This window comes from Prinia subflava, chromosome 2 (assembly GCF_021018805.1).
Source record: "Prinia subflava isolate CZ2003 ecotype Zambia chromosome 2, Cam_Psub_1.2, whole genome shotgun sequence".
NCBI classification, from domain to species: domain Eukaryota; kingdom Metazoa; phylum Chordata; class Aves; order Passeriformes; family Cisticolidae; genus Prinia; species Prinia subflava.
Window position 1 is genome coordinate 82593130 of NC_086248.1, and position 12304 is coordinate 82605433.

A 12304-nucleotide genomic window follows, 5' to 3' on the forward strand; every position below is an offset into this window, starting at 1 on the left:
TAGCTTTAAAAATGGTACATTATTAATTATAACGTGTTATATAAATGTAGACAGTGTAAAAAAAAAAAAAGATGTGCAAATTTTATTTAGGAGAGTAGATATTTTTAAACCAATCTGTCTTTCCTTCATGGATATTTGCTCTTGACCCATTAAATGTCCAAAACAAAAAAAGAGCTGTTTATGTTTTGTGGCACATAATCATTGTGAGAGACCAAATCCTGAAAGCAGAGACTTCCTAGGACTGCTCAGTTCAGCAAATTTATGTACCTTACCTAGAAATAGTTAAAGGAAAAGGCAAAGGGAAGTACGAAGCTGTCTATTGTTTTTTAAAACAATGTTCTTTTTAAATGTCTTCTTACATTCCTCTAAAGCTTTTGTTTTTCTTTCATATTATGGTATTTAAGCAAACTCTTCTTATTTCACAAAATTGGTTTTGTATAGCTCTGGAGAAAATGTGTTTAGTGATCTTTTGCCTTTTTCTAACACCTATTTGTTGTCAGAATGCAACAGTGCTTTGTTTCTCTTAGCATTTAATTTCAGAAAAGTTCTTTGTTCCCAAAAAGGCCAGAGGAGGGTTTCTAACTAATCGCTGATAATGTGCCTCAGAGATGCATCATCTGATTAAAATAAGGAGCTAAACAACACCATATGATTTCAGCAAGTAATTTAGTAAATGCCTTCCTCACCAAATATTAGAATGGATACTCCAGGTTTCATTGCACAGATGAAGTTAATGCTGGACAGGATTAGATCAGATTAAGTATGAAAGTCAGATCAGAGTGCTGGCGGACATGAGCAGGAGGGCAGCAGTCTTCTCGGAGGCTTAGACAAGGCTCACATATGGATGTTCTCCAGATTATGTGGGTGAAGCAAGGTCTTGCCAAGAGATTTAGAGTTAAATTTGTTCTTCACACAAATATCAAAACAACCTGGCTGTGCTATCTCTTGTATTCTTGATACTCACACCATGTCATCCTATTTGTGCTGGGAGTACAGCAGAATGGAGCAAGACTTAGGTTGTTTTTTTCAATAATATTCTGGCCTAATACCCCTCCCAGTCTGTTTGGAAATAGTGTAGTTTCTTTAGGAAACAAAGAATCAGACATGACAGGTAAAATACATAATACATTTGCAATCCCTGCATTTTTTACATTTATTTTGAAGCACTTAAGATGCAGGTAAGTGTATGAATATTTATAGATTTCTAAAAAATAAATAGAAATATGCAGATTAGTTTTAAAAATGTGGGTTTATTCACAAATTATTTATATTTTCTTATTTTAAGTGCCCATAGATATATATATAGTTTAATAAACATGAAAATCCCTTTGTTGTTTGTTTATTTTAGAAATAATTCTTTTAGTTATGGACACTAGTTTTTCTTGTACATGAAAAGGCTGAGGAAAGAAATGTTCCATGCTTTATCAAACTCAAATCATTTTTTTTCATTTTCATGTATTTCTCTTCAGTAATATAGAATTGGTTTGAGAACTGTTGGCAGGATTTTTGCTCTCTGAATTTTTTGGGCAGACACTGAAAAGGAAAAAAATCTCCTTTCTTCTAGCTTCTTAGCTGAAACCTGAAGTAGGCAGTGACAAAAACAGATAGAATAGATTGCATTTAGTTTAACACCATCATATAGCTCATTGTCAGTCAATAAAATCTGAGATTAGAACAGAGAACTAGAAAGCAAAAAATCTGAGTTCAAATATTAGGTACATGGGTAAATTTTTATTGAAGTATTTCCAGCAAGGGTGATATTGTCTGATTCTCTGAATAGCTAACCAGTGGTACTGCCTGATCTCATTTACATGAAAACAAGCTCTATTCATAAACATATTCCAAATCCACATGGAGATTCAAGTAAAAATGTACATGATTACAGAAAGCAGCAATATGTTTATATTCATATATTTACAGTCAGACTTTCATAAACCTTGTGTGCAGGAGTGGAAAATAAGTTATTTCCCAGAACAAACAGTCTATTAGTTAACAGCAAAATTTAGTAACTCAACTAGATTATAAAATAAATAACAGGCAAACTGTGAAAGCTAGTCATTATTTAACCATTCAGGATGTTGACAATAAAATAGTTTCATGGTTCAGCAGTTCCAAAATAATTTTTAAATGTCAACTATTAGATAAAAATAAGTTTAAAAAAAATCAATATGAGGCTACACTTGGAAGAAGGATACAGTAGAAAAAATAGTGAAATAATGGAATCTTTAGAACATATCCAGCCATCTCATATTTTTGGAGGGGGAATTTTAAGGCCAGTGAGGACTGTCAGAATATTTGATTTTCATTTGACCTACACCTGTGGATATAAAGTCATACAGGTGCTGGAATTGTGAGTTTGAATAGAGAAGGAGAAATTACAGGTGCCTGGATGGACAGGCCAAACCCAAGACTCTTCCAAAGTTCTTGAGAGCCTCAGATTTCTGATTATTTAAATAGTGTACATACTCCTTTTTCATGAGGAAAAAAATACTGATGTTTTTAATCAAAACAGAGAGTAAAGGCCAGTAGGACTGAGACAATAAATAAACTTTATCTATCACATTATTGTGAAGCAAGTTTTCAAAAATAATTTGATGTAGAGGCAATATAAGGTTTAGAAACCTGTATTGTTTTGGAAATGTGTAATATCCCACTTTATTTACTTAGAATGATTCTATTCCTAAAGTTTGGCACATGCATAAGTTTTCTCATAACAGAGGCCAGAGGGAGCTATCCCACATTACTTTCACTGCTGAGATTTTTGCTGAAGTCACGGGGAGTTGTGGCTTTGCCAGGAATGTAGAACTGAACTGAAAGTATTCTTTAAATACCTTAAAATATGTCAATTTTGTCTCCGTTACTTTATTTCACTTATTATAAGGAGATCTTTTTGCAGGAATGCAGAAAGACCTCTGTCCCTCTATTCGAGGCCTGATTTCTGGCACACACTTTCAAATGCATTGAAACCTGATGACATGGAAATAGGAATCTTTTTAGTTTACATAAAGTGAACAAAAAAATAAATTACTCTGTATATTAGACACTGTATATGACGTCCACCTGTAAACTCAACTCTTTTACCAATGGCAGAGCATGCAAAAAAACCAAAAAGTTCACATCATAGCCTCCAAAATATGTGTCCTTTATTGTGAGGCAGAAGATGAAAGGATATTAGCATGAAGCAAACTAAGAATCTACTTGGTTTTTTAAATTGTTTCCTTGTGGCTTACTGTTACTTCTCTGCAGTTTTGATATAAACTTTTATTTTGGCTTTAATGACAATTTAAAATTTTAATAAAAGAGTAAGAGAGTAGAGAGGTGACTATGTCACCTGCCTGTTCATCCATATTTCACAGGTTAAGAGCATTGCCTAAACAAAGGCCAAATCATCAACATTTCTCACCTTTCTGCTTCTGTGATTTGAAGCTTCCTTCCTGACCCAAGAAAACCTTGCTATTCCTGTCCTGAGGTACATAAACATGAAATATGACCACTAAAAGTAATGGCAAGCTTAAGGCAAATTTGAACTGAGGTGTGAGAACTGAGTGTGAGTGGTTTAGAACAAAGCATTATTTAATTTTACTGAGCTGTTTACAGAATCATAGAATTGTTAAGGTTGGAAGAGACCTCTGGAATTCATCAAGTCTAACCTGTCTGCCAAGTCAGGGTCATCTTGAGCAGGTGACACAGGAGCTCACATGTTGTGAGCTTTGAAGGATGCTCTCAGGGACATTTGCAGTATGCTGTGGTAATATTTAGTCATACAGTTCTACCGGTAAGAAAAACTGCGTGACTAAATCCCCTTGCGTGGGCCAAATCCTATGCTGTTCCTGTCTGCAGCACAGATTATCTAATGACTTCTTCAGGATTTTCCTCATTTAAGGCGTCCCCCGACTCAGAGGGAGGATAGAGATGTTCCCTGGAGTCACTGTGTTAGGGTAGCTTTGTTTTCAGTCTTCTCTGCTCCTTCTGGTTGGAATACAAGGCTCACAGAGCAACAGTTTGGAAATCACAGTATCAGAAACTATTTTCAGTTGGAGTCATTTTCCCAGGGACAGGCCTCAAGTTATCTGAGTTTCCTAAGCTAAGAGGGATAAGAGTCTACCTCCCGTGCCACCAAAATATTAATTGGGGTTGGACAGAAAAATTTTAAGTTCTCAGACACTCGGTGATTTGGTAAACAAAGGCCTGTAGTTCCCATTGTAAAGGAACAAGATTGGTAGCAGTGGTTGTGCCTCTGTCTCATTGGAAAAAAAAAAGAATGGTATTCAGGTCCATAAAAAGGGGATTTTAATGCTGCTAAGCTGGCCCAAGATTATTTTTCACTACACGGCTTTCAATAATAAAAATATTATAAATGCACTTTTCATTCAGAATGTACTTCTGTTTACATAGGATCCCAGGAAATCTTAAATGTGTGCATACTTGTGATGTTTCATGTTGAAGAAAATTAATTACCTTTTGCTATTCTTTTGGGAGAGGAATCATGTATTCCACTTCTTCTGCAGGTGGTTAAGTTCCCAGTGAAGTAGTGTCTTACGACATCTATCTGTATAGGGATCAACATGAGGTGAATGTCATTAAAACAACCAAGAGACGTCAGAGCTGCTTTTTCAACTAATTAAATTTAAGCATCTATGTTTTCAGTAAAGTTCTTCCAGGAAGATAAATCAAGGCTGAGGGGGAGCCATCATGTCAATTGCTCAAGTTTAAATTTTCTTTTAAGCAAGGCTATCAAGGAAATTGTTAGCTAGTACTTCATATTCTTGAGGAGAAATTCAGAAGATCATGCTTCTGTATTAAATGTTCTTAAACATATATAGATATGTTGAATGTTCTTCAACATACATAGATACCCATTCTGCCATATTTTCTCAGCAGTGTGAGGTTCTGCCAGTTTTTACTAACGACATAGGGTCACTTGCAAGTTTTCTTCTGTGTTGTTCTGTTTATTTGTTCCAGAGTATCAAAAATTCATAGTTCTTGCACCACTGCTCGACTCTATGATATATACTTCAGTATTCTTCTTGGTAGCTGGGGAGTGTCCTTACCTAAATATCCACATATCTCCTGTTCTTGCTGAAAGGCCTGTGGTTGGCAGACTACTTTTTTCTCTTCAGTGTTTCCATATTTTCTTTATGTTCTTTTAGAATTTCAAGGCTGGAAAAAAAAATTAACCACATCTCTTCAGAAAAGAAGTTTGAGAATAAAAGGAAGGGGAGTATATTAAAAAATCTGTAGAGAATGGACAAAATGCCATGTAGTATGAAACTTGAACTTGACACAAGCTGGCAAGCAGTTTTATTACAGAGAAAATGTGGGGGGAAGAAAAAAAAAAAAGAAGAAAAAATTCACATTATCTGTGGCCTTCTTGATAGAGTTTCTTATCTGAATCACCAATATAAATGCAGCCCACGGCAGTAAGGACTGAAAGGCATCAGTTGCTATCAGATGGTTGTTCACTAACCATTGTAAATGCACTCATCCACAGTAACTACATGTCCACAAATATCTAGTCAAGAGTGATTGGCACCCTGGTTGCCACTATTAGTATATATATTAAGGTACTGAGGGGCATGAAGAATGAATTATCCCCTCAAATCATGAGGTAATCACACCAAAATAGGGCTGAGCGTGTTGGCAACATTGCATGGGAAAATTGACTCTGCTGCTGTCCTTGCGGGACCCATGCTGGAGATGAAGGGTTGCAGTCTTGAGAGATGACAGCCCGGTACAATCTGGGCCATTGTATTTCAACAGTGTTGGACAGAGGGAGGAGGTAGGGCCTTGTAATTCTTTATAGGGATAGATAGAGATATAGAAATATAGCAAATATGTATAATAGGTAAGAATTAATGCCAAAACCATGAAGGTAGAACAAAAAAAAAAATGCTTAATAGTAACACCTGAAATACAATAGAGACCGTTTTTAAAAACTCCATCCCCCTTTTATATACATGTAAACTGCTAAATTTTCATCTTGATCCTCATTTCAGATACAGTATTGTTTTAATAGCTGGCATGTGTGATTGGTGAATTTCAGCTATAAAAAGAGTTGTTTCATGCTGATAATTTAGCTTTAGTTTAGATTGTGTTTCATTTTATGTCTTTTTAAATGTTAAAAGTACCTGAACTGCATAGAAATGTAGACCACAGTTTCTCTTTTACAGCATTGTGTAAACATATGTAATTAGCCTTGTACTTATCTGCATTAGTATCATTAGAATTGAAAACCCAGTTTAATCTGGATTCCGTTCTCTTCTCAATGTCAGCCTGTTTCTGGACCAGTACAGAGCTAGCCTTGTTGATGCAATAAAGAGATTACTCCAACCCAGTGTAAGTATGTTTCTATTTTCTCCTGAACACTGGCTTCAGAATAATTAGTCTGTGCACAATGATTGAGAGAGTAATGGAATGGCAGGATTAATGTCATGTAATACTTTAATACTTATTATGTCCAACTTCAATTGAGTCTTCTAATCTATCAGATTCTTTCCTAATCATAAACTAGGAAACTTCTTATACTTGGCCTTCTGATAAGGAACACAGTGGGTAGTAAAATAAATGAAACCGCTTCAAAGATAGCGTCAGATTATTTTTATCAAAGCGTTTCTCAAGTATTTTCCTTTGATAATAATGTCTTCATATTAAAGTAAAATACGATATTGAAAGTTTTTATGTTGGCTTCTGTCATTTTTAATCCCTTCAATTGTAACCTTTGTCATTGTGTTTTTATTTATTATGAAAGAATATTTTTCCGTTTCATTTATGTTTATATAAAATGAACAAATCCCTTATATGGATACTGTGGCTTAAAACATTTTTCCATTAAGTGAGTCCTGTGTTTACATGTTTTATACCTTAGAAAATAATGAAATTATGCACTTCATAAATTGATTACTTGTTCTACGTGAGTGTCACTCAGGAGGTATTTTATCAATCTAAATCTATTGGGCTGTTTAGATCAGATAGACTTACAGGCAAAAAAAGTCTGTTACATGGATATATATTTTATATATATATGTTCTCAAATATTTAAAAAAGGGAAGATATCAAAAGAAGAAAAGGAGAAAACATTAAGTAATTGCTCTAAGTAGGATTTTGAAACAGAAATTTTATCATTCATGTTTAACATCCAGATCTTACAATAAGGTATACTTTCAATTTGAAAACATAACATTTTATGCTAGCAGTGCATTTCCAAACTTTATTTTAAATTTGTAGTCTACTTTCTGTACAAGAGATTTTCTCTGTAAAAGGAATAAGAGACCCAAACGTGCAAAGGCTTAAGAACCCCAGTCATTTTAGTTGTGTAAGTAATCCCATTCTTTGCTTAGAGTGATCAGGTTTCTATTCTTGGTTCTATCATAGACTTTCCTGAGTGACCTAAGTCAAGTTACTTAAGACTAAATTATTTTAATGAGCTGTGGGGCAAGGCTGCCAGGAAGACAGGAGAAATGTAGCCACCCTGAGGAAAAGGTTACCCAGATATTTCTGTCAGTGGTGATAAAAAGAGGTTAAGCAGCTCCTGTTCAGAGTGATGCATTCTGACTTTCATAGTACATCAACAGTTGTCAAAGTGCATTAATTTTTGGGACCACAGGTAATCTGGAACACAAAAGCAGATCCCAGTTTAAAAAGAAAAATACAAAAAAATTTTTTCAGCCCAGATCAGTGTCAGCAGCTGGTTCTTCAGATATTCTCATGGGCCGCTCTACTGGCTCCATGAAAAGACACTGGGGAAGAAGAGCATGAGCGAGAGGAAGAGAAGTGTGTAAGAGGTGCCCTTGTAATTGTGGAATTGTTTGGCTGACTTCAGGCCAAACCTGGCGTGACTTTCTAACTCCAATCAGCTAATCCAAATTCAGAACATGCCTTTGGATTTCAGAGCATATGAGCTACACTCCTTTGTGAATGTAGATGGAGTCATCGGAGATGGGTTTTTTGTTGCCTGTCTTCCTAGTCGTGTTTGCTTCTTCATGTTGTGATCAATAACATAGTCAGTATTAATAACCTAGCACTTATGTGCTGTGCATTTTAGGCACAGAAAATGGTTCCTACTTCTTATCAATAAAGTTAGCTTAAGAAATTCATATTCCATGCTGGAATTTCATGCAGAGCTTTGGACCCCTATCCAAACTGTATTTTTGAACTAAATTCAATTGTCTAATTCTCTTTATGAATGGCTGTATGGATAGATATCCAGTTATGGCATGGCCTTGCAAATTATTGTAATTTACGACTAAGAGGACAGCAAACCATTGTATAGGATGAGAGCCAGGAGTACAGACACCTTAAATGAGCTCTCTTGTCCAAGAGTGATGTTTTCAGCAGAGATGCCTTCAAGCATATGCCTGCTTATTTGAGATCCCAAAAGATGCAGTCACAAATATGAAATAGTTACCAATTTCACTGCTCTTGTTAACCTGTATAAATCTAAGGATTTTAGTCTATATCTTTATCCATACTGATCTATACCTGACTATAATGTCAGAGGACGCTTTACTAAATGGGTCTATATTTAGACTTTTAAAGGAGAAATAAATCAAGAGCTTATTTTCCACTTGCAATAATTAAGAATAGTTTATGGATTAGTTTATGCACAAGCTAAGGCATAAACTTCTTTTATTAGGTTCACTCTTCTAAATTAATTATTTTGTCTCAAATGTAGAACTTACATTTCCTTTTTAGAAATACTTTGACAAATTGATAAAATTGACATATCTACATGCAAGTCATTTTTCAAATATAACAAGGATACAACTAGTATCTGGGGAAAATAATAACCAACAATACCAACAGAAAAAAATGGAGTAAACAGAGAATAACAGATATCTTTGCAAAGCTCTCTTGAAGGAGAGATTCAGAACACATAGTCTGTTCCTACTGTTAACTTAAAATTTATCTGTGGTATTTCCTTTTTCAGTAAGGATAATATTTCTGATAATTAGAATCATTACGGCACAGAATGATGTGTTTTGGGTAACTTTTTGTTTTCCTTGAAACAGGACTCTGATCATTTCAATCATCTGGTTCCTAGTATTTACCACATGGACAGTTGTGTTGGCACAGGAAGAAATTCACAGAGAGAAATGAGCAGCCCACAGAGTTACTGAGGGTTGAGTTTTCCATCTGAATTTGTTACAGAGGCAAATGTCACCTTTAAACCCATTCAAAGGATTAGGCACAGAAATATTACATAGAACAAATTTATCTTGAATGGCTGTATTTTATTTCTCACAATCTACTTGGTTTGATTTGCCAACATTTAGGGGGTTTTTTATATCACTAAAATTTACATTTAATTTCAATCTCAGAATGAGCATTTGTTTGTTTGCATATTTCCCTAATTAAGAACAATTTTTTGTCAAGCTTTGATTCTTCTGTGGCCTATCCGTTCAAAATCCTAATGAAGTCAATGGGATGCTGTTGAGCTGAGATTAGTACCAGCAAATAGTAATAATTGATGTACCACATTTAGTAATAATTGATGAGTCATAGTCACATCCAAAATATGAAAGACTGTCCCATTATCTTACTGTAGCATTTTGGTGATGCTTCAAACTATCCAATCTGGCATTTCCTCTGTGTTTTGTTCACAAGTTTACTGGAAGTGTTTTTCCATCTGAGGAAAGGCCATTTTGAATTTTAATCATCCTTTAAACGTCATCCTAGGAGACACTTTTGAATTAGAATTAAACTTGGAATAGTCCGTCAAGAGTAGAATCAGATCACTGATCTAATTTTTTTTATTGTACAGCAGCCAAGAAATGAAAAACATCTTGTAATTCGAAATGTGGATGCAGCCCCACCACTGGTAGCTGAATCACAGAGGTTCGGCAGATGACAAAAAAGGGCTTTAAACCCAGATTGTGATAGACCAGAATTGACCACAGTCCCTGCCAGTTGTGAGGAGATTATTGTGGTATTAAACTTTAATCATGATTTCTTGGTGAGTGCAAGATCCATAGATGTTGTAGACACACACTGAAGTCAACAGATTAACAGGTTTTTACACCAACTAAGGAGCTGGCCAAAAGTAACTATGTAGTGATTTCCGTAAAAGCCATTCCCCTTTTTCAAAGTTATTTCAAGATTTTTTTACTGGGTTTAAGACATATTTCATACCATGTTACATTCTACTTTACTGTATTCCTCTTTCAAAATTAATTGAAAGTAGAATATGAGGGGGAATGACCGCATAGACTGCTGACTCCAGATGGGCAGAGGGACGCTGTTGTGCGAGCACCTCATCAGAGCTGCTGGATCAGTGGCCAGTGCAGGATCTATCCAGGAGTCTTTGTTTATGAGATTTAGTCACATCTGAAGTTCCCATGTGAATCGTATGGTCAGTAAGCCCTGGATGGGGACATTTTTCCCATCACAGTGATCATGAAAATGAGGGTCTCCAGAGGAGTCTTGGCCTTCTCATGCCAGGAAGGGTTTCTGCAGAGCAACATTCTGGGGAGCATGAGATGGCAGCGGGAGGAGCAGGATCCTCATCCAAAGGCTCCCTTTGCTGCCCACTTCTGTCTGATGACATTAAAGCATGCCAAGGATATGAGGGAACCGATTGTGAATTTCCTGTGTTTAATGTTTTTCATCCTGAGCTGAGCCTATATTCAGACCTAGCATTTACATAAGTGATTCCAGTGTCTTTGGTGGGAATTACACCCCTTAGCACCTCTTATTTTGCCACAGAATTAAAGCTACAGCTACACAAATGAACAGAACTTGAGTTGCTTTGGATATTGCCCCAAGACTCCTTTGTGCTTAAATTTCCCATGAGAAAGATGAGGATAACAGCATTTCCCTATCTCACCGAGCTGTTGTGAGAATAAATATGGTGTTGTGGTGTTAATGGCTGGAATCTTTCAAGTACACATTAGCACCATAGGTACTGACATAGCATTTTTATTGCTGCCTCACTGTGCATTGTCTTGGTGTAGGTATGCACGTGTGAGACACAGATTTGTTCCCTATTCTCCTCACTAAGTGTCTGTGTCAGCACTGTAACTTTCCAGCATCCCTATTGAAATTCTCTGTACTGATCACTCTTTTCCTGTGGCTTAGAGATTGCATTTTCTCAAGCTAAATGTACATCCAGAGCATCTAATCCTTTCAAAACTTTTTCAGATCCCCAAAAATGTTTTTTGTCTCTTTGCTTTATTACAGCACCTCACAAATTAATCTTAGCTCTCATTAACATAGAAGTTAAATACAGGAACTTACAGTAATCTTCGTGGGTCCCCTCAGTGTGATATGCTGTTGGCTGATATTAACCTTTGTTTACAGCTCTTCAACCACTTTTCATTCCATGTGACAGCACACAGCATTCAGCCAATTAGAATTAATTCTGCAAATAAGACTTCAAGAGATGCTCTATCAAGTAGGTTAGGTTTTGGGCAAGTACTTTGCACAGAGTGTCTAAAATCTATCAGTTCAAGGTACAGTCATTTTTGTTTTCTTCAATACAGAAGGTTGAGTAAAAAATTAGGTAATGGACCATAATGTATTGCTTGGGCATCACAAATGGCCTGATCCTCTTGCAAGAACCAGAATTAGTATTCAGGAACATTAATTCTTGATTTAAATGCAATTTACCAATTTAATGTCAAATTTAGTTGCACTGCTCAGGTAGTTTAAAATATCTTTGAAAAAATAATGATTGGGTCTGATTTGCCTCTCATTTTGCCTTGTTTTATACTGTTGTAATTCCACTGACAGCAAATGGGAGGTACTCTTCTATGTGTGAAAGAGAAAAAAGAAAATCATTATTTACAGTCTTTGCATGGTCATGAGGTAACAAATGGATTTTTCATTGAGTGTATGTTTTGTATGCTTTTTCTGTGTTTTATTTTGGTAATCCACACACCCCATTATTATATGAAAAGAAGCAGATGTATTGCAGTTGGCAGTTTTCTAAAGAAAGTATTTATTTATTATGTTCTAGATTGCATTTGTTTAATCACAGAAATCTTGCATATTTTTAGCAATTATTTGTGGTACCATATTTTAGTATTTTAACAAGAGAATAATTGACTTTTCCTGCTTGAGCATATTAAAAGCTTAGTGAGGTGTATGCTATATCTGGTTCCCTTCCAGTTTTAAAAATGTATAAATTCTCTTTTTAATGTTCCAGGGAAAAGCAATGGTATTTGCTCCACTCCGAGGGAATACTTTAAACCAGTTTTGCAATCTAGCTGAAAAAGCTGGTTTCTCTATCCAAAGACATGAAAATTATGATGAACACATTTCGAACTTCCACTCCAAGGTTAGTTTTCTGCTTGTGTTAGATAACACT

At 35.6% G+C, this 12304-nt stretch overlaps 1 protein-coding gene across 2 annotated transcripts in view; it reads left to right on the plus strand.

Annotated features, from left to right (window-relative positions):
• Positions 1-12304, plus strand: part of CAMKMT (calmodulin-lysine N-methyltransferase) — a 212994-nt gene that overhangs the window by 191895 nt on the left and 8795 nt on the right. For both annotated transcript variants that reach the window (XM_063390809.1, XM_063390810.1), the window contains exons 9-10: positions 6273-6336; positions 12143-12274. In XM_063390809.1, the coding sequence (XP_063246879.1) occupies positions 6273-6336; positions 12143-12274 (196 nt within the window). The remainder of the gene's footprint in view (positions 1-6272; positions 6337-12142; positions 12275-12304) is intronic.